Source organism: Sceloporus occidentalis, unplaced genomic scaffold, assembly GCF_023333645.1.
Source record: "Sceloporus occidentalis isolate IW3139 unplaced genomic scaffold, rSceOcc1.0.p SCAF_1, whole genome shotgun sequence".
Lineage (NCBI taxonomy): Eukaryota > Metazoa > Chordata > Lepidosauria > Squamata > Phrynosomatidae > Sceloporus > Sceloporus occidentalis.
In genome coordinates this window covers 265,167,242-265,190,261 of record NW_028316981.1, presented here as the reverse complement: position 1 = coordinate 265,190,261, position 23,020 = coordinate 265,167,242, and the positions used below count along the sequence as shown (strand labels likewise).

The following is a 23,020-nucleotide window of genomic DNA, read 5'->3' as shown; positions in this document are numbered from 1 at the left end:
TTGCCTACCCCTTTTCTACATGACAATAATGTGGGCAAATATGGCAAAAGAGGGAAGGAAAATCATTGAAGCCATGTCACATTACATGTGCGTCATATAAAATCATTCCCAATGCAAAGTTTGTATACTCTTCCACTTCCTATACTTATGAAGTGCCTAGAGAATAAATGAAATCAATGGAAAATCTTGGTATTCACTTTTATTATATAATCAAGAAAATAAATAATATATAGTTAATAAGATACTGCAGTATATGAATCTTGTCACTGGCACAGATCTACTTTAATTTTTGCTCTCAACATTTTTATAGTACTAGTTAATTTTATAACATTCTTACATTTCATAGCAGTTACACATTATTTAAATATTCTGGTTGATTTTGTAGCATTATTCTTTAGTTCAAAATAATAAAATTTAGTACCATTTAAGTCTTTTTCCTTCTAAGACATCAAATATATCATTCAAAGTATACTCAAGGCATTTTAGAAGTTCTTCTAAGCCTTTCTCTGAGTAGCTAGTTATAATACATCCGATCCAATCATCAAACACATTATATCCCACACCAAAACCATCTGGCACCACAGGTCCAAACCCACCATAATTAACTGCTGCACTGCCTAGTGTGCTAGTGGAAACAATAACATGGTTTATATTTTTGTAAGCTGGGTCATTATAAATGTCAGGAATACGTCCACCTCTGCGCTGGATGAGGTACCTCAAGGCAAATAAATGGCGATCAAATCCTTGGCCTGGAGAAAAAAAGAAGACAAATGCATTGACTATAACTGAACACATAAAATGGCTAAATTTTATTTTAAAAAAGCTTTTTACTACAATAATAAGAATAAAATTCATTATTAATTTTATGCTGTGTATCAAGGAAGAAAAAGGTGACAACAAAGGATTGAAGGTTTGGAATATGTATACAATATATAGATAAATCAGAGAAAATAGATACAAATTATTGGCGACACAAATATAGAAGAAAAGTTTAAATTTTTCATTATATTATATTATACTATATTATGTGGTATTAATAGAATTGTACAGTTAGAAATTATAGTGGAGATTAGACAAATTACATGCAATAATTTGAATAAGAGCTGTTGAGCAGGAAGTGAATGTTAGTGTGATGTTTGATTGTAGGTAAATTATTATGTTTTATTGTGTCCTGTGTCATGTTATATATAAGTGTATGTTTTTATGTTATGTTATTTGTTAAATTTTGATGTGTTAAATGCATTTTTAATAGTTGTGGATAACAGTTAAAATATAAACAAACTAACAAACAAATCTCGGCCATTGTTCAGCCAAGGCTAAGCACTGTGGAGATTCTTTGATTCAATGGCAGTGTCAAAGATATGCCTTTCTCCTATTGAAATTAATTAAATCTCAAAGTGTTTAAGATGGGGTGCACTGTGCCTCTGGGATCTTTTGTACCATTTCTCTTTATATCTGCTACTTTCCTATGAAACTCCCTTTTTACTTCAGAAACCAAACTGCTAAATCTTTAAGCTAATTTAAACAAAATTTAAAGGATTTCCTGGACGTGAAAGAGAAAGCAATGATAAATGTCAAGCTGCTTAATGCTAAAAATCTGCCATGGAAGATCTATTATGATCTACATAGAAGCAAAGGCAGATTAACCTGCTCCTGATGAGATGTTCAGATTCTACATATATCACTAAAGGTGCCATATCATTGGAGCTACATGTCTAGAATGCATCACATTTGAATATTACTGCTTTATATACAGTATGTGGATGAGAGTGAGTTTAAAATTTAATGTATATCTGACCAATACACTTTCCCCATTCTAGTTCAATATGTGAAATAATACAGACTATGCATAATTTGAGACAATGACTTTAGTCAGGAATAGGAAAGGTGTGGCCCTCAAGACCTCCAGAACCTCCAGAGTGATCATTCTTTGGGCAAAAGAGAGTAAATTGCTGTTTTCGGAAGCCTCCAGGGGCAATAATTCATCTTTTAAATAGGTTACAAGGTTCCCCTGTTCTGTTTAACATAAAAAATACCTGTCTTTGAGAATCTGAAATGAACTTTTTTTTAAAAAAAGGTAGTTCATGTGGTTCCGGCATGATATCAGGGTATAAACGTGGGTCCTGGACCTGTCAGTTACCCACCCCTGGTTTAACCAAGAACTCAAAATATGAGGAATATCTTATTTCACTCTGCAATCCTATACCTACCTGGCTGAAAACAAATTTTATTGCTCATGTGGCTTAATAGACATGAATGCTGAACAGTTTTAAAGTTTTTTTTCTAGCCATGACACATTCCTACTATTCTGTGTTTATCTGCAACTGTTCCCAATGGATGCTGAAGACACCTGTCCTCAAACTAACTATGAAATGTCTTTAGAGCAGATAACCATAGTTCCACAAAGCCCAGAAGACTGCACATCTCGTTACTGAGATGATTTTTAATTTGAAAGCCATTGGAAGTTAGAGAATGAATATAAATATATTAGTCCAGAAGATATGGTGTTGTCTGTATAGAATTTTTCACTACCACCTTACTTTTGTTTTGGACTGTAATCTAATACTATTTTCTAGAGACAGTGTTCATGTTACACACATTTTAAAAAGTCATACACTTTTAAAACGGCACCTCTACCAACATTTACCGAGAAAGCTTCTGTTCTATCATTTTAAAAAGTTGCTGTCATTAACAGTCTGCTTTACCTATGACAGTACCAATGTGATGTAATGGTGATATAATATTTACCTGTGAATAAGCCCTATCATATTAACAAGTACCTTTGAGTAGCTTTGGGTATACAGTGGGCCCTCCAAATTCACTGGGGTTAGGGACACAGGACTCATGTGAAAGTGGAAAATCCACAAATACAAAAACACAGTTAAAAAAAAAACCTTGAGAGAACACCTCTCTAGGAATCTCTAGGTTCTCCAGTGTAACTCTGTGGACAACATCCACCAGAATCTAACCATAGAATTGTGCTAGAGCACCTACAAATGGCTAGAGAAGTGTTCTTTCTAGGTCCTTCAGTGCAACTTCTGGTAAAAGTTGGCCATAGAGTCATGATAGAGGACCTAGAGATTCCTAGAAAGAACAGACTAATCAAATTCATGAATAATCAGATCGACAATAGTCAAAGCTGCAAATGTAGAGGGAACTGCTGTAAATCTTTACTGCCTAACCTGCCTCTCAGGTTGTTGTGAGCATAAAATGGGAACATTATGTATGATAACTTGAGCAACATGAAGCATAGGTGTAGACAAATGAAAAATAAATAATATATATAAACTTTTCAGTGTTCTCTGTATTCCTCAGAAAGCTCTGATTCTACTAGAAAAAGCCAGAATAAATATTACTATTTCTACAGGAAAATTGCCAAGACACTCACCCATTCTGTATGACTTGTCAAACAATAGAAGCCTAATTTCCCCCCAGCTTTTACAACATTAAACATCATCAATCAATTAAAAACCTATAAAAGGATCAGTCTTAAAAATTCTATGACAACACTTAGAACAAATATTATATGTTACAAAATGTTAAAAAGACCTAACCTAATGTAGCTTCCAGCTGCAAGCGTTTATGGTACTTTGAACATTCATCAATCATGTTTCGCATATCTTCAACTTTGTGCTTTCCTCGTTCATCAACAAATGCAGTTGTACACTTCTTTGTGTACACAGATGTTGGCCGAATTGTCTCAGTGCGACCATGTTTAAAAGCTGCAGTACTGCATGCTTCATAAGAAGGAAGTAGCTTTCCGTATTGGCGATAGACAGCCATCTGACATGCAAGCTGAAACACAGCATCAGGGCTCAAGTTTTGATTCATTGCAAACTGTTTTCCAAACTTTTGAAACCTAAATGATCTAATACATAACTTTTTCCTTTTTTCAGCAAATTTTAAACGTGCAGTACTTATAGCAGACGTTGCTGTACGACCCAAAGTAAATTCCAGTTTGTCATATGATGTAACAAAAAGGGCAGGACTGGCTTCTGGTACAAGAGCTGGATGCTCTGTGCTGTCTCTATATACTTCATTAATAAAACGTAAAACTGCAACTCCGTCTCCCCAAGAGTGTTCAAAATTTACTCCCGCAGAGCCGTTATCCGTGACAATCAGACTAATGGATTTGTCAAACCAGCGATTGAAACCATTTCCATGAAGAAAACAATGAGCGAGTTCAATTTCATTTTGTGGGGAAGTGTTATCTAAACAAAGGCAAAAGACTGCACTGTCAATTTTCTTTAGGTTTTCTTCATTACCTGTTTGAACAAGTTGCTGCCGAATGGCTGCCCAGGCATTTCTTTCTTCAGTTGTGAGGTACGAAAGTTCAAGCCCAGGCAACCGATCAGCATCATGTATTATTTGTATTAAATGAGCCTGGATTTCAGATGGGTGTAGAATGTTACCAAAAGGATCCAGTACTTCAAAAACATAAAGATGACCATTTCTCATCACCAACAAATGTCTTGCAAATTCATCTGTAAACAATGTATCTTTGTTTAAATTAGGAATTCTGGTACTGTTGAACAGTGACTTATATTGTGACATGTCTAGAGGGTAAGCATTCACCAAATATGCTCCATACCAGGATAAAGTAGGTGGAAGAATACGGATAAAGTGTTTGAAAACTTTACTTTGGCCCCATTTGCGGTTTACATAATATATATCTGGTCTCAAATAGTTATTCTTCAGAGAGTTAAGAAACTTTAACGATGATACAACCAGATTTGTTGCTCTCACTACTTGACTGTTGTATTCTGGTTTTGGATCGGGATTTAAAGCAATAAAAGGGTTGTAATTCAAAACAATTGGTTCTCTTGCAGAAAGATACATATCAAACCAGGGTGCTGCAAAGACAAAAATAATTCAGTTAATAAAACACACATTTACCTCTTTGACATTTATAAACATATTTGCATAATTATGCATTTTTCACATTATATGAAAAAGCAAAATAAAAAGAATATTATAAAGTTAAAGCATGAATCTTCAAGAATTTCCTCTTGATCACCCCCCCTCCACTTTCTCTCTGTGTTTATTTATTCTTGTTATCCTTTCCATACTCTTGCACTGGTTGTGCCAGGGTTTAACATGGATATTCAGCCCAAAATATCTTCATATTGGTAACAATTTTATTCACAAATTATCTGTTTCCATATTACAACACAGATGGGGAATTCATCAACATGAACATGTTGGAGGAAATATTTTCTGCTTGTTTAATCTCTAGATGGCAGAGAATTAGATGTTATGAGGTGATCTTGATAACACCATTGCCAGTTTGTAGTTCTCATCTGAATGGGGCTGAAAACTGAACAGAAATTAAATTCTGGGGGAAAAATAATAGCATTATCTTAAATTGTTTTAGACTCTAGTTTTTGCTTACAATAGAGTACAAAAAGAGCAAGTTCAGTGTCCTTATGGGCAATATTATTGTACTTTTTGAGTCTCATACTTTGGGGAGAAAGGAAGGCACAAATCAATCAATCAATCAAACAAACAAAGAAAAATATCTGAAAGTCCCTTAAGTATGCCATCTTGTCTGTTATGTCCAGCAACCAACAGGGATGAGTTTTCTTCCCTTTTTGCAATAGTCATTGCCTGTATCAGTGTTACATTCTTTAATAACTTAAACTGTAAACTATCAGAAACTTCAAGATGCAGACAACTCTTACACTACTGAACCCTTTTATGTCAAGATTACTTCAGGAGACTGAAAGCCCTGCTTTCTCTTGTGTCTTTAATTGGTTCACACATATCATATCTTAACAGATCTGTTGCAATTCTACTCTGCCTAAAACTGTTTGGAAAAGCAGTTAGCAAAGCCCCACATATTTTATAGAAAGCTTTGCTTCACATATTGTTGATTTAGTGCTAGCTATTCAATTGGATATTTTAGGAATGTGCAGAACAGATAATTTAGCTTTCGCATGGTGTTTTGGGATGTGCTCTAAACTCCTATGCTTTCTATAGATTAGCTCTACTGAAATTTTGCCTGTAACAAAGTAACTAATATGCAGCTTTAAATACTTTAAATAAAAGAAAATTTAATAAAATTCTTACCTTTAAAAAAGTTTAATAAAGTTCTTTACTTATTTACTTACTTCAGGCATCTCAGAGTAACTGAGATTTCCAGGCCATATTTCATCCAAGTACTGGCCTAAACTGTTTAAATTTTTAGCTAACTGATTTGAATTTCCATTATAAAACAAAGTCTAAAGATCTGGATTTTATATAAAACAGCAGTCCTAACAGGACACATTAAAGAGTGCTAAACAGTCTGATGAATAAGATTACTATCTGCTTCTAAATGAGGACACGGTGAGGCAGGACAATGGGTAAGCAGAAAGGTTGAAGAAAAACAGTCAAATGTCATTTTGACCATGGCAGGGTGCTTAACGTTTCTGCCTGAATTATCTTTTGCATGGAATTTGGGTATGGAGAGTGATCATACAAAGATTGCATGGAAGGCTTATAGTAAGAGTAGGGTTGTTGTGTTTTGCCTGCTTAAGGTAATCTAATATGGGCAAAATGTCAGTGGTAAATGGGGTCATAGCTAAAATTGGATCCATCCATTTTCTTTCTGTTTTTTTCAACACCTATTTTTATCTCCAACTCCCTCTTTAGCAACACTCGCTCCCTCTCTTACCTTCCACTTATCAACAAGCTGTTGGGCAAAGGGACAGATCCCTCTAAACTGATAATCTGGCTTTTCTAATTAGACAGAGGACTACAGGAAAACTTAGGGTGGCATGTCGATTGCCTTATAGATCATAAATGGAAGTGCCCATTGCTCAGCCTTTGGATAGAGAATGAGGGGTTGATACACACTGTGAATGGTCATTCTCTGCAGAACTTTTACATCAGCAGCTCATCACAAACAGAATGTAAACTGGTGTGTAAAAATAATGAGCAAACATGGCATGGTTCAAAATTGGCCTAACACTCATTTAGAGTAGACCTGAGCAACTGAACTAAGGCTGCATCTGCCTTGCATAAACAATCCAGGTTGGCACCACTTTAACTGCCATGGCTCCATTCTATGGAGTCCTGGGATTTGTAGTTTGTGGGGTCACCAGGGCTCTCTGACAGACAATGCTAAACGTCTCACAGTGCAGTGTGGATGCAGCCTAAAATACCAATAGCATTTTAACAAGCTCTTAGAAAATTAAAAGAACAAACCTGATATATAACTTGTATGCTTATTCATTCTATCATGCTCAAGGAGATCCCGATGTATGAATTTGCCCTCTCTGGTTGCAAACTCTTTGGCCAATTTTTCAGTATTTCTGCAAGTTTAAAATGAATTGATCATGTCATCACTGGACTTTACAGTAAGTAGTTATAGTTGTTTGTAGTCATAGGGGATGTTCCCATTAGGTGAAACCCCGCGTTCTGAATCGAATCCAAAGAGTGGCGTTCCTATTAGGATCCGATTTAAACCTAGAACGGTTCTAGAGCAACCCGCAATCGTCCCCACTACAAATCAAATCGTAGAGCGGTTTAAAATTTTGAATCGATTTTTCGTCATTTAACGCGCGTTAAAAAAGACGAAGGGTCTGACCTTCGTTTTTCCCTTGATTCGAGTTAGGAACCGGAGCATTTAAATAGGAACGGCAGCCTTTGAAATCGGGTTAGATGGATGGGAGGAGCCGAGTGCGATGGGGCTGGCCTTGGGGGAGTTGCCCTTTCTGTCCCCATCCGTCATGGCTGTCGCCATTTTTGCTTCCCTCACCCCTTTGTCCGCTGTGGTCTTTCAATAAGAGATAAGGATTATTTTTATTTTTTATTTTAATGGTTTACAGGCGCTTAATCTCTTCAGCACTTTAAGCGCCTGAAGTCCCGGCTGCTCAAGCGCCTGCATCTGCCGGTGGATTGCAACCTCCCCTCTGTGTGGGGAGAGCCCATTTCTAACGGAGGAGAGGCAGGAAGGGAAGGCTCCTCTCGAAGAGGCATTCCGTGCCCGCTTGGGCTCTGATCTCGCCCAGACAGGGAAGGGAAGGCTCCTCGCGAGGAGGCATCTGATCTCGCCCAGGCAAGGAAGGGCTCTGATCAATGGGGGGGGGGGATAGAGCCTTTCTCCCTCCCTTTCTCAAATGGAATCTGCCTTCTCCTCCAACCCTGGAAAGAGAATCTTTGGGAAGAGTGCTCCCTCCCTGCTTTTCCAGCAGCCTCCTTCTCTGTGCTCTCTGAAGGGATTCTCCCTGGCTGTCTTGGGAGAGATGAAGAGGGGATGCTGTCATGCAAAACCTATCCCATAGTTCCTCTGGAAAGAGCTTGGGTTTCTTAAATTCGCTTTGCCAGAAGCCTCCCCCATTGATCTCTGTGCTCTCTGAAGGGATTCTCCCTGGCTGTCTTTTGGGAGACATGAAGAGGGGATGCTGTCATACAAAACCTATCCCATAGTTCCTCTGGAAAGAGCTTGGGTTTCCTAAATTCGCTTTGCCAGAAGCCTCCCCCATTGATCTCTGTGCTCTCTGAAGGGATTCTCCCTGGCTGTCTTTTGGGAGACATGAAGAGGGGATGCTGTCATGCAAAACCTATCCCATAGTTCCTCTGGAAAGAGCTTGGGTTTCTTTAAAATTCGCTTTGCCAGAAGCCTCCCCCATTGATCTCTGTGCTCTCTGAAGGGATTCTCCCTGGCTGTCTTGGGAGACATGAAGAGGGGATGCTGTCATGCAAAACCTATCCCATAGTTCCTCTGGAAAGAGCTTGGGTTTCCTAAATTCGCTTTGCCAGAAGCCTCCTCCATTGATCTCTGTGCTCTCTGAAGGGATTCTCCCTGGCTGTCTTGGGAGGCATGAAGAGGGGATGCTGTCATGCAAAACCTATCCCATAGTTCCTCTGGAAAGAGCTTGGGTTTCCTAAATTCGCTTTGCCAGAAGCCTCCCCCATTGATCTCTGTGCTCTCTGAAGGGATTCTCCCTGGCTGTCTTGGGAGACATGAAGAGGGGATGCTGTCATGCAAAACCTATCCCATAGTTCCTCTGGAAAGAGCTTGGGTTTCCTAAATTCGCTTTCCTAAATTCGCTAAATTCACAAACAGTCAATGAAATGGAAACGATGCCAAAAGATAAATCGCTTCCAAATATTCCAGATTAACGTTATGTCATTCTGACGTACTATTGATTGACAGCTCCAAATAAGGTATGGAGGAGAAGAATCGCTTTATTTAAACACCGATTTCATGCCAAGTAGGAACGCTTGCAGGTAAAAACTTCGATTTAAAAAACCAGATGGGAACGAAGAATAAAAGCGATTCGGAACGCGGGATAAGACCAGGGTTATTTTGAATCGGATCTATTAAAAACGTTATATTTTAAATCGTTTCAAATCTTAAGTGGGAACATCCTGATAGTCATTTAATTGAAGTCATAAGGGCTGTGGAGACTGTCCCAAAGGGGCAGTCTGCAGGTGCCTCGATTTTCGCCTGATTGGGGCTGCGGCAAACGCATGCATGACCCCGATCCGGCCTTTCCAGGGAACAAAAAGAAGCCACAAAAATGGCACCTTTTTGCATCCTGGAAAGGACGCAATAGCCGTGGTGGTGCAGCTTTATGGCACTCCTTCGGCACTGTGTCATGTGGACACAGCGCTGGAAGAGCACTGTAACGCTGTGTAATGCGGTGCATGGTGTTACGCTGCCCTAGGGGTGGAGTCAGGACGTGCCTCATGTAGACGCTACACTCTGACACTACACCCAAACCAGCCTTTAAGGCCAGTGTGTACAGGGGGTATGTCGTTTAAATTATAATATATAGTTAAAATAAAATTTCCTTTCCACATATCCTTATAAACCTCTAAAATAAATTAATATCCTTGTGTATGTGCCTGTTGACTTATGGCAACCCCATAAATTTCATAGGGTTTTCTTAGACAAGGAATACTCAGTAGTTTTGCCACTTCCTTCCTCTGAAACATAGCCAATAGAAGCTGGTACTCACTGATGGCCCTCTGTATCATGGATTCCTTATCCACAGATTCAACCATCCACTGTTTGAAAATATTCAAAAAACTATAAATTCCAAAAGGCAAACTTTGGCGGGATAAAGACTGCCCCTTTGGGGCAGCCTGCACCCGCCCCTTTCCTCCATGGATCGGGGCCTCAGTGGCCACAGCGGCAGCCCCAGAGGCCCCGATCCGCCGCTTTTCCAGGCCGCTTCCCCGCAGCCTGGAAAGGGGCGTCCTTGGGGCTTCGTGCCCCAGGGACACCCCAACAGTGGCAGGGAAAGAGAGAAAGGAAAATTGTGCAGCAGCAGTCCAGTGGATTAGCCCATAATGAAATAATTTCATGAAACTGGCTTGAGACAAACATGAAACTATTTTCAGAATCAAGGTGTTTATCCTGATTAGTTTTTAGTTTGTTTAGCCACACCACTGGCGGGAGGAACAAGAATTGTACAGAATACTGGGATACTAGTCCAGCACAATTTTATGTGCATTCTTTGGTAATGGTTTTACCAGGGCTTCAGTTTCAGGTCCCAGTTTCAGTTTATGTTGTTTGGGGCAGTCTGTCTCTGCCCCAAACAACATAAACTGAAACTGGGACCTTCAAAATGTAAAGCACATACATGTCACTGAGCTACAGCTCTTCTTCCAAGCTTAGAGTTGTAAGTAAGGTGGGGGGGAGTCATATATGAGAGCAGGTGGAAGGTGGTGTACATGCCATGTTTTATATAATCATTTCTTATACCTGTACTGATCATCATTCAACAGTGGCCTCTGGGCGGCTAAGTATCTCTTGACTGTATCCTCCAGTTTTGGAATAGGCAGTCTAAAAATGGATGTTTACATGTTAATATTATAACAAATTACTAATCAGGTCTCTATACTTGCTCTCAAATGCACCTATAGCCTACACAAATGTGTTAGTTCATATGACACACATATTCATGCTAGTAATTTGTCTAGGAAGGATGATGTTTTCCAGTTTGCAAAAGAAGTGTGCCTGACGCAGACCTCACTCTTACCAGAGACAAGCAATTATGGCCCAAAACACATTGCAGAAATAATCCAGTTTGAGACCGCTTTAACAGTCCTAGAGAATCCTGGGAACTGTAGTTTATTGTGGCACCAAAGCTCTCTGACAGCATATGTCTCACAAAACTAGTTTCCAGAATTCCCTAGCATTGAACCAGGACAGTTAAAGCAGTCTCAAACCGGATTATTTTTGCAGCACCTTAAATAGTCCACACGTCCTATTGTTAAAAACATGAGGTTCTTTTAAGATAAAAAGACACATATAGATGAGGACATGATGTAACTTAATGAGATGGAGAACAGACAGAAGGAAGTTTTCTATCATTTCCCAAAAAGAGCTGGATTCAAAGATTTGTTGTTATTGTTGTGTGTCTTCAAGTAATTTCGATTTATGGAGACCCTAAGGTAAACCTGTCATGGAGTTGTCTTGGCAAGTTTCTTCAGAAGGGGAATTCAAAGCTACAGCCATGTTAGTCTCTAAAATCAGTATGTAGAGATCTTGTAGCATCTTTGAGACTCACTGAAAGAAAGAAGTTGGCAGCATGAGCTTTCGTAGACTTGATCCTGTTTCCACAGATGCAATCACCAAATGCATCTGAGGAAGCAGACTTAAGTTTGTGAAAGCTCATGCTGCCAACTTCTTCAGTTAGTCTCAAAGGTGCTACATGATCTCTCTATATACTTCTTCAGAGGTGGGTTGCCATTGCCATTTGCTGAGGCTGAGACAGTGTGCCCTTAGCCTGGAAAATCAATTTGCAAAAGGATCTTGTTGCACATTTGGAGCCTCAGGTCCAAAACACACTGCAGAAATAATCCAGGTTGTGACTGCTTTAAATGCCTTGGCTCAGTGCTAGGGAATTATGGGAATTGTAGTTTATTCTTGCAGCAGAGCTCTCTGACAGAGAAGACTAAATTTCTTACAAAACGACAGTTCCCAGGATTCCCTAGCATTGAGCCAGGCCATTTAATGCAGTCTCAAACTAGATTGTTTCTGCAGTGAAACAGAGAAGCTGGTAGCATGAGCTTTCCAACTGAGCCCACTTCCTCAAATGGATGGAAGATCTGTGCTAGTCTGGATTTGCGTGTATGTGTGTGTATGGAAGAGGAGTTGCGCACCTTTTAACAATAACAAATGTATTTCACCACCAGCTTTTCCTGGACTACAAACCCTTTTCCCAGATGAACTGTGGAATACATTCCTCCCATACATTTCTAGCAATGCTGGTATTCTGTGCCGCCAAAAGAAATCAGTTAGAAATTCTAACCCCAGTGGAATTTGTCACTATTTAAATTCATAGCTTTTGGACAGAGAAGAGAAAGAGCGAATAGAGCAGAAGCTCTCAGCTGCACAATAACTCAGTTTGATGCCACTTTTCAAAGGCCATGGCTCAGGGCTATGGAATTCTGGGAATGGCAGTTTGTTGTGTGTCTTCAAGTCATTTCCAATTTATGGGGACCTAAGGCAAACCTATCATGGGGTTTTCTTGGCAGGTTTATTCAGAGGGGGAATTCAAAGACATAGCTGTGTTAGTCTCTAAAATCAGTAAGTAGAGCGACCTTGTAGCACCTTTGAGACTAACTGAAAGAAAGAAGTTGGCAGCATGGCCTTTTGTAGACTAACATCTACTTCCTCAGATGCATATGAGGCAGTTGACTTAATCTATAGAAGCCCTTTCAAGAGTCAGTTTCAAAGGTGCTACAGGATCTCTCTACATGCTGATTCTGCAGACTGATACGGCTATATCCTTGGGTTTTCTGATGTTCTTGGGAAGCTAGGAGTCTGGCAATCTTTGAATTCAAAGGGTAGAAAAAAAGAAAGAGGATAGGAGAAATAATCCATCTTGACAGGGCTTTAACTGCCATGGCTCAGTGCTATGGGATTCTGGGAACTGTAGTTTTAGGAAACATTTGGCGTTCTCTGTCAGAGGGCCGTGGTGCCAGCACAAACTACAATTCCCAGAATCCTAAGATAGCATTGAGCCAGGGCAGTTCAGAAAGCGGTGTCGAGATGGGATTATTTCTGCAGTGTGGATGCAAGCAAGAAGTGGGCAGCAACAGACTGCAGTTCCCAGAATCCCATAGCACTGGGCCATGGAAGTTAATGAAAGTGGTATCAGGTCGGATTATTTATGCCCTGTGGATGCTCCCCTCCCGCCCCGACTTGGATGCCTCTCTCTGCAGCCGCCTTTCTGTCTCCGCCTGCTCCTTCCCCTGGAAGGCAGAGGGACCTGGGCAAGCTGGGCTGGAAGTGCATGGTGGGGATGGTGCTGCGGTGGACGAAATGGTGGTCGGTGTCCTGCTCGGACACGATGCCCTCCGGCTGCCCCACCGTCCTCCAGTACCGCCGGGCCCGAAGGGCGGAAGAGGAGGAGCAGGAGGAGAGCCATTGGGGCCTCCTTCGGTGCATCTCCCTCCCTCCGCCGCCCAGAGCCAGGCTGCTCCGAAGGAGGAGGCAGAAGGAACGGCCCTAGGCCTCAGGCCGCTCGAGTGGGCCGTCGCCATGGCAACCACAAGGCCTGCTGCCAGAGAGAGAGATGCAGACTGTACTGTATACACAAACACACACAGAGAGGAAGGCTGGCGGTGCCTCCTCCTCCTCCTACTCCTTGTTTTGTGGCATGACTTTTGGGCCCCTTCATGGCGGCCTCACTGATTGTTTTTAAACATTATCAGCAGGGCGGTGTTTAGGGTTCAGTGCTGGCCTCATTCGAGTCTCCCCTCGGCCATAGAAACCCACTGGGTGACCTTGGCCAAGGCACACTCTCTCAGCCTCAGGGGAAGGCAATGGCAACCCACCCGTCCCACCTCTGAAGGACTCTTGCCAAGTCCTTCCCGGCTCATGGCCACCTTAACATCCCTAACATAGGGATGATGTTAGGGTGGCCATAAGCGAGGAACGACTTGAAAAGGCTGGGGATGTTTAGCCTGGAGAAGAGAAGGTTAAGAGGTGACATGATGGCCCTGTTTAATCTTTGAAGGGATGTCATATTGACAATGGAGCAAGCTTGTTTTCTGCTGCTCCAGAGAACAGGACCCAGAGCAATGGATCCAGGCTGCAGGAAAAGAGATTCCACCTCAACATTAGGAGGAACTTCCTGACAGTAAGGGCTGTCTGACAGTGGAACACATTCCCTCGGAGTGTAATGGAGTCTCCTTCTTTGGAGGTCTTTAAGCAGAGGCTGGATGGCCATCTGTTGGGGATGCTTTGACTGAGAGTTCCTGCATGGCAGAAGAAGGGGGTTGGACTGGATGGCTCTTGTGGTCTCTTCCAACTCTATGTGAAGGGGGAGGGTTGCAAGCCCTCCCAACCTATGCCGGAAGGGTCCTTGGAGCACCCAGCAACAAAGAGAGTCAAGAGTCCGAACTTTGGTCCAAAATAAGCACACCTTTATTTTCTGTACGGGGTGACAGCCGCCTAAATGGCGATTCCAAGACTGTCACACCCAATTGTCTTTCTTCAAACCTTTTATACATTCAAAAATGCAAGCATAGCTTAAGCAACATCTCTTTTTGGGTTAGTTTTTAACATTTCTTAATAATTCCCCAGAACCAGTTTATTGGCTCATTCCTGTCTTCCTGCCTTCCTGGCAAGTTTCCACAGTTCTGGTTAATCTTTCACAATCCCCATTGTTCCTCCTATCTCTAGTTTGGATTGCTTGGCCATGCTATGCTGTAATCATTAAGCTGCTCAACTGTTCTACAGCCCTTCTAGGTGGCTGTCCCTCTCATATGGTTCTATCACACGCACTTATGGAAATAAAGCGATCTTGGAAATGCAAAGTCACTGTAATCCCGAAAGTAAAAAGATGTGCATTAATGCTTCTTTGTGACCACTTTAATGGTGGGTTTTGTGTGAGGTCATGTGAAATTTTTCCAGGATAATCACGGGATAGACTTCCAATCTCCTTCTGTGTGATAAACTCCTTATGGCCATCCTAATATGGGGTTTCTTGGCAAGATTTTTCCAGAGGAGATTTGGCATTGCCATTCATGATTCTATGATTCTATAATTCCCTGAGGCTGAGAGAGTGTGACTTGCCTAAGGTCACCCAGTGGGCTTCATGGCCAAGCTGGGAATTGAACCCTGGCCTCCAGAGTTGTAGTCCGACACTCAAACCACTACGCACCACCAGTTTATTTCCATTTGTCAGCTGTTTAGAGACATTGCTGCCACCCTGCCTTCCCTGAAAGTGAGTGGCACATAATTAGACTTTCCAACACTGCTGGGGGAGAACAGAAAGAATGAAACATGATCAATAATTTAAAAGTGAGAAGCAAAGCCCTATAGGTACAGACATCAACATGTAAAGCCTGTTAATGTCTGGCAGATAATTCTGTGCATGATTTGTTTTTGGGAATTTTGGATTCATCCAGTTGCCTTTAGGGTTTTTTTTTTATCAAGTGTTCAGTCAACCTAAGCACTAGAAAACATACCTTATTTTGAAGGACAAAACAGTCACTCATTTTCAGTTTTTCCTTGTGGTAAACAAAAAGTGGGTCACAGCTAAGCTCACATTTACCCTGAAGCCGTTTACACATCAGGAAAAGAAGACAGGCTAGGGTAAAATAGGTCAGGCAGTGTTTCTGTGCTTTATGTTCCCAGCAAGTGGCTTAAAGATTATGAAAAAATAACACTTCCGTATCTATTATTTCTTCAGATGAAATTTATTGTTCTGGTTCAATTAAGTAGTCTTTCCCCAAGGATGCCCTAAATACCCTAAAGGCACCAGATCTTATCTGATTTAGGAAGCAAAGCAGGGTCAGCTCTGGTTAACATTTAGATGGGAGAGTGCCACTGAATATCAGGTGCTGTAGGCTGTATTTCAGAGGAAGAATCTGGCAAAATCACCTCTGCTTATTCCTTATTTGTTAGATTCCTTTCCCTCTTTTTTCATTCAAATGTGATTTTATGTAGTTTAGGTGAAGAATAGCTACCCAGTGTTGAAAATGTGGTCATTACTAACATATACTTAAGAAAGAGTTGGAGGCATAGCTTTTTCATTCTGATTGTACACAAAGGAATGCTAGTAATACAAGTGAAACATCTGCATACAAGCAATTATTAGAACATATTTTGGATTGGGGCAAAAGGTAAAGGGCAAGTGCCATGATGAAAATGTATGTATGTGGTTTTGGTATTTCTTAGGGTTTTCTTAGATACGGAATAATCACATGTGGTTTTGTCAGTTCTTGAAATATAGCCTATACAATGCTCGAGCTCATTGAAAGCAATTGGGTTTGTGCATGTGGTGTGGCACCATGTGTGCACGAGAGGTGTGCATGCCATTGCCTTCCCAGTGCGCAGCTTTCAGCGTTAACTGAAAGCTGCGTATAGCTCACCCATGTATGACGCAAGTGCACCACAGTTCCTGGTATCTGTTGGTGATCTCCCATCCAAGACTGACCCTGTTTAGCTTCCAAGATCAGATGGGATCTGGTGCTGTTAGGGTATTTAGGCCCTTCAGGGAGAATTTATTTATGTTTGTTTTCTTGGCAGGATTTTTTAGGAAGATTTGTTCAGAGGAGTTAGCCTTTGCAGGCTGAGAGTGTGACTTGCCCAAAGTCACTGAGTTGGTTTCCATGGCTGCTCCCCAGAGTCATCCAACACGCAACTATGCTGTACAGGCTCTCTAAGCATGTCTACACAGAATAACGTAATTATCATTGAGTTCAGTAGGACATACACCCAGTTAAATAACAGGTTTTCTGCCTAAGTGAGAAATCTTAAAAAGCCATTAGAATGCACCAGTTCCTGTGAGGCATTATGTTTTCCCCAACAATATATATTCTATTCATCTCAAGCCCAAATACATTCCCACATGCCTTTGTCCTCACAATATTCTTGTGAGGTAGGTTTGGCTGAAAGTCTGTAATTGGTTCAAGGTAACTGCATGAGCTATGTAGTAATCCTTGATCTGAAGGAAAGCTGTATAAATTTTGGCAGAATCTGGTAAAAGCATATTGACTTTTGACTTCCAAAATTCTTCTTAGTGTAATACTGTTGTAAGGCCGACTCAAAAGGTGAAAAGGTATGTGACCAGTGGCATATACTTAGGAAATTGAGAGGTACCTCCAAAAATGTTTATTGCACTGGTACCCATAACAAGCAATGGGAGCAATTGAGTAGCACAATGCATATATTAACTTTGGATGATGATGGTGATGATTACTATTATTAAGATAGTACAATTAGTGTACATGGTGCTTTCTTTACATGAGTGGTTTATTACTGTTAATTTTAACAGTTCTCTGCCCTCAGGCTTAACAATCCAAAAAGGCAGAACACACAAGGAAAAGCGGACAGCAGGGGAAGGGAATAAGTCCAGTAGATGCTCTTCTCTCTCTCCGAGGACACAGCAGTGGCGTTTGGGATGGAGAGAGTGCCTTTCTGCAGCTGATGTTGTGTGCCTATATGTTCTTGGAAACGTTGCAACTTTTTTAAAGTCACAAGAAAAAAACGTAAGAAGGGCCATAGTTGATGTTGATATTGTACCTGTATAGGGTTATTGATCTGTTTTTAAGATTTTATGATATGAGAATGTATTTTAATTAACTGTAATTTTAAATTTGTTGCTGTACTCCCGCCTCGATCCTCAGGGAGAGGCGGGATATATATAAATAAAAACTATTATTATTATTATTAGTAGTAGTAGTAAGTCATAGCAAACATTCATGTAGATCATTCTACTCACAGAGTCACCAACCAATTGCATATGGGGCACACAAAAGCAGGATGTGCATGCAATAGTACCTTCCTGCTTATATTCCACAGAAACGGATAAACAGAGACATACTGCCTCTGATACTGGATGGAATGTTTATAGCTGCAGATAGTCTCATCCATGAATTTTCTAGTCCCCTTTTAAAGTAAATTGTCCTATCCTTTCAATAGCTTATGAACCTCTCTACTTGTACTTGTGAGTCCCAGTTTAACTGTACATGGTGTGAAGAAGAATGCCCTTTATCTCTCCCTCTCCCGGGGTTGCCATAATTGTCCACTAAAACCTGGGACAAAATGTAGGACAAAATCTAGACCAAACTGTAGGAGACCTACAGGACAAAACTCAGCCAAAATGTAGGACATTTAAGAAAAAATGGAGGGCCTTAAATGTCCTACATTTTGGGCTGAGTTTTGTCCTGCAGTTGTCCTACAGTTTGGTCTAGATTTTGTGCTACATTTTGTCCCAGGTTTCAGTGGACAATTATGGCAACCCGGGGTCCCCTCCAATTAGTTGCAGTGGGTTCTAGTATTATGAGGAGGTTTAAAAAGCCCAATTCTCTTTCTTAGTGGTCCATAGTTTGATATCTATGTGTTTTTATATTATTATTTTGTGAGAAATAAGAGGACTGAGGCAGTCAAAAACATCAAGAAAGGTACCACCTAACCTCCAAGTTGTAGCCACAATAAGCTAGTAGAGCCTAGGAGGAGCTGTAGTTATGCCATGGATTTTCCCCTTTGCTTGCCATGATCTGGAAAAATTTGCAGGTTGTTTGTAAGAGGTACAGAAGTGGGGCAGTGAAAAATGCTTCTCTCCAAGGTCCTATCTCTATGCCTTCTTCCATTATACTCCTTTCCTTCAGTTTTCTGATTATTTTCCTCCACACTCCATTAACAATTCATACCCACTGACTATAATCAATCTTTACTGGTCTGGCTTCACTGTTCCCCAAACATACCTCTCTGTTACCTGTTTGTGGTACTGTTTTGGCCACACAAAATGAAATCTCTTATAAAAATGAAATCATTCTAAAATGATATCACCACAGTACTAATAAATATGATTCCTTTTAGTTGGTAGAATCATGAATATTCATAATTTTAATACATTGCAGAGTTCAGATAGTTGGATGATATAAAAAAATTCATGATTATACATACATGCTGAGAGCATGATGTCACTTGTGATTTGCTAGTCCTTGGGTTTAGTAGGAAGTCCACAGGAAAAATAATAATACATAACATTTTGCATGATATTAAATCCTAGAAGTGATTCTGTGACTCTGTAACACAGAAAAACAGCCTTTAACTCAATATGGTTGATGGTGGTGAAGATTTATTTTTGAGATACTATATAAAATCCCCCATGCATATGGTGCATTAAATCCGTATTTTTCTTGCCATCAGATTATTTTCAAAAGGAACTTCTAACAATACAATTCTGTTCATATACTCAGAGGTATGCCTCATGAATTAAATAATAATAATAATAAAATTTTTATTTGTACCCCGCCCTTCCGGGTGATCAGGGCGGCTAACAAAATGCACCGAAGCGCAAACAAAATACAAGATTAAAAACATACAATAACAATAACAATCCTTAAAAACACTGAAAACCCCTTAGCCCAACCTCACGGCCACGAGAGAGGAGGGAGGCCCACAGGATGTTTAGTCGGGGAATGCCTGATTAAATAGGAAGGTTTTTAGGCCCTTCCTAAATTGGGCCAGGGTGGTAGATGAGCGGAGCTCCGTGGGCAACATATTCCAGAGGGCTGGGGCAGCTGTGGAAAAGGATCTTCTAGCAGTAGCAGCCAACCTAGCCCCAGGCACCTTCAGGAGTTGCTGCCCAGATGTTCTGAGGGTGCGAGGCGGAATGTACGGGGAGAGGCGGTCCTTCAGGAATCCTGGGCCCAAGCCATTTAGGGCTTTATAGGTGATAACCAACGCCTTATATTGCGCTCGGAAGCGAATGGGCAGCCAATGGAGGTCTTTAAGCACGGGTGTTATATGGCTGGTCCTGGGAGCACCAGTGACCAGCCGCGCTGCCATGTTCTGCACCAGTTGCAGCTTCCGAGTTTGGTATAAAGGTTGCCCCATGTAGAGTACATTACAGAAATCCAGTCTCGAAGTTACCAGAGCATGTACAACAGTTTCAAGGTCCCTCTGAGCCAGGTATGGGCGCAGCTGGCGAATCAGCCGAAGCTGATAACAGGTACTCTTGACCGTCGCATTCACCTGAGCAGTCAGGCGAAGGGAAGAGTCAAGAAGCACCCCCAGACTGTGCACGGAGTCCTTCACGGGGAGCGTGACCCCATTCAGAACAGGTGGAACCACCGTCATTCCTGGTCCAGGGGAACCTATCACTAGTACCTCCGTTTTTTCTGGATTAAGCTTGAGTCGGTTTTCCCTCATCCAGCCCATTACTGACTCCAGACAGGCCACGAGAGGAGAGACGCCATCCCCGGTCACTGCATCAGTCGGAGACATAGAGAAAATGATTTGGGTGTCATCAGCGTACTGATAACCCCGCGCCCCATATCTCCGGATGATCTCTCCCAGCGGTTTCATGTAAATGTTAAATAGCATGGGGGACAAAATGGCTCCTTGAGGGACCCCAGTTTTAATGGCCCGCTCACTGGAGCACACGTCCCCCAGCTGCACCATCTGGGACCTCCCAGAGAGGTAGGAGCGGAACCACTGGAGCGCAGTGCCCCCGATTCCCACCTCAGCCAGGCGCCCCAGAAGGATACCATGGTCTATGGTATCGAAAGCCGCTGAGATGTCCAAGAGCACCAACAGGGACACGCTTCCCCTGTCAATGCCTAAATGACTAAATCCCAGGTAAGTGGATATCAGGTTGCAGCCTTACTGTGTGTAAAATTTGAAAAGAAAATGAATTTTTAACACTGAAAAACAAACAAAAACAAAATCCTTTGTTTCATCTTGATTAGTACATGTGAAAGATACCATTCAAATTTTCTAGAAAGGTGCAAAATAAAGTCATGGGCGGGTTATAGACTGCCAAAAAATACGTATTGAATACGTATTAGGGTTAGGAAGGGGCGGTGCTTCCGCACCCCCCTAACCCCAATACGTATTCAATACATACAATATGGCGGCGGCCGTTCCACACGGCCGCCGCCATATTGACGTAACAGACGCTCTGCGTCCGCACATGGCGCACTGGAAGTGACGCTGCGAGTGCGCCCTTTGGCACTTGCGGCGCCTCTTCCGGGGCCCGAGAAGGAGCGCGATTTCTGTGCTCCTTCCTCTGAGCGTCCAGGAGCCCTGCAGTGTGGCAGCTGCAGCTCCCGGATGCCGCAAGCGGCGGCGGTGGGACAGTGCTGCTTCTTGGCGGTATGTAACCCACCCATGACACTATCCGGTCTCTTTCACCAACCTTTACCTAATGTCTAATTTTCTGTAAATAGTAGATTCCACATTTTCAGCATCAGAGGAACTTTATTTTGTTTTTAAAGAAACCAGCATGCTTTGCTCCAAGCGTGCACCAAAAAAACTCCTCCCTATCAAAATTATGCCTCTTTTTTCCTTGTATTTTTCTTATATAAGCCATAAAATTAAGATTTTTCAGTTTTAGCAATTTTAACCGTGAGACAATGTACATCTCTTCAGAAGTACATCCTGCTAAATTCAGTGGTGCTTACTCCCATGTAAGCATCCATAAGATTGCTGACTAAATGAATAGTATACAGGTTAAGTTTGCCTTATTCAGTATTCTGAAATCTGAAATATTCCAAAATTGACCACATGGGTGGCTGAGATTTGCTTTTTGATGGTTTGATGTACACAAACTTTGTTTCATGCACAAAATTATTTTAAAAATATTGTATAAAATTACTTTCAGGTTATGTGTATAAGGTGTATATGAAACATACATAAATTTCATGTTTGGGCTTGGGTCCCATCTCCAAGAATCTCATTAGGTATATGCAAATATTCCAAAATACAAAATACAAAACACTTCTAGTCACCAGCATTTTGGATAAGGGAAACTCACCCTGTACTTTATTTTAGAAAACAATGGTGTATGACAGTACTTCAGACGCAACCTAAAATAATATTAAATTGTACACGTTTGTTTTACAGATTTTAAATATTTCTATAAATGCAGGCAGACTCATTTTCTTTCAATGCTGTGTGTATATGTCTATTAAATGTTATAGTATGCATATTTTAAAAGTGTTGTTAAAATATATTTCTAATTTGTATGGAAAATGTTCAGATGTGGCAATGGTTAACTAAGGTTTAAAATGGTTCCTGTTGAAGGCCAGAAAGACTAGGCCTGGAAGAACAAGTCTTCAAGGACATGTGCTGAGACATAATATAAACAAATGTATTATTATTATGCTCTTGTGTTACATGGTGACTTCATGGGAAAGAGGTGTGTCCACTTGGTGGGAAGGTTGATCTTTTGAGAGAACAAAGACTGATGTTACATTCAAGCTTCTAGCATGGACTCTGAAAGAGTATAGATGTATAGTAGCCTGCTGTAAAGTGTAAATAGCAACAAAGTCAATAAACCCTCATTTGAGTGAAAATCTGTGTTGAAGTTACTTTGTTCCTGAGTAGCTAAGAAGACTGCATCTGTTCCAGTTGGTACCAGTTCAGAACCACCGGCAGAACGAGACATCATCCATAACAAAGAGTTTTCTAACAGGTTTTCTAACAAGTGTTTCCATTTTTTAATGCAGAAGTTTGTAATGCTTCATTTGTAGTACTGACACCAGAAGCAGGAACTATTAATAGGCTGTTTTTTCTTCTGTTTTTAAAAGGCAGTAGTTTTAAGTGAACAGACTCTCACAGAAAAAGTTCATTTACTACAGAGACCATTTAACATTTTAAAACAATATAGGGCATATCATCATTTATATGTATGTACAAGCAAATGTAAGATCTATTCAAAATCTGTCTGTAATTGTAAAACAGCAGGATGTGGATTCCAAAGTATTTTTAAAGTATTTGTTTTTAAAAAATGCAAATGAAGGTCTAAAAGGAAATACTTCAAAGTGGGGACACTTCTTTCCAGATTGTTGACATCTGTGCCCTCCTAGTTAGGAGTGTCTGTCTCCCTTCCTTTGGAGTGGATTGGCTGCCAGTGAGCTCATGTATTTTGGTATCCTTTTCATGCTAGCAGCAATATACCACGTAGGCTCCTTCAGTTCGTGAGATGCTGCTATTCCCAGAGCCACATTTTGTTTTTCTCTCTGCTGATTTGACTGTATTGTGTTGGCTCTGCAGAAATGTCGAGTCTCTCTCTTCCCTTTGCGGGTGTTAATACCCTTTGTTGGTAGGGTT

The 23,020-nt window shown here is 41.0% G+C and overlaps 1 protein-coding gene across 1 annotated transcript; it reads right to left on the bottom strand.

The window, feature by feature from the left end:
- Positions 1-287: 287 nt before the first annotated feature.
- LOC149323835 (carnitine O-palmitoyltransferase 2, mitochondrial-like) lies at positions 288-13,399 on the bottom strand. The gene is made up of 5 exons (XM_089492949.1): positions 13,215-13,399; positions 10,700-10,780; positions 7,189-7,295; positions 3,555-4,853; positions 288-749 (listed from the first exon to the last, which is right to left on the bottom strand). The coding sequence occupies exons 1-5, from the start codon at positions 13,391-13,393 to the stop codon at positions 415-417; spliced, it is 2,001 nt and encodes a 666-aa protein (XP_089349075.1). The 5' UTR covers positions 13,394-13,399; the 3' UTR covers positions 288-414.
- Positions 13,400-23,020: the final 9,621 nt, after the last annotated feature.

Coding starts and splice junctions, on each gene's coding strand:
- LOC149323835 (XM_089492949.1), bottom strand. CDS start 13,393: ATGCACCGAAGGAGGCCCCAATGGCTCTCCTCCTGCTCCTCCTCTTCC. Junction 10,781..13,214: donor TTCCAGCCCAGCTTGCCCAG/GTCCCTCTGCCT, acceptor ATCCATTTTTAG/ACTGCCTATTCCAAAACTGG. Junction 4,854..7,188: donor GCATACAAGTTATATATCAG/GTTTGTTCTTTT, acceptor TTGTCTTTGCAG/CACCCTGGTTTGATATGTAT.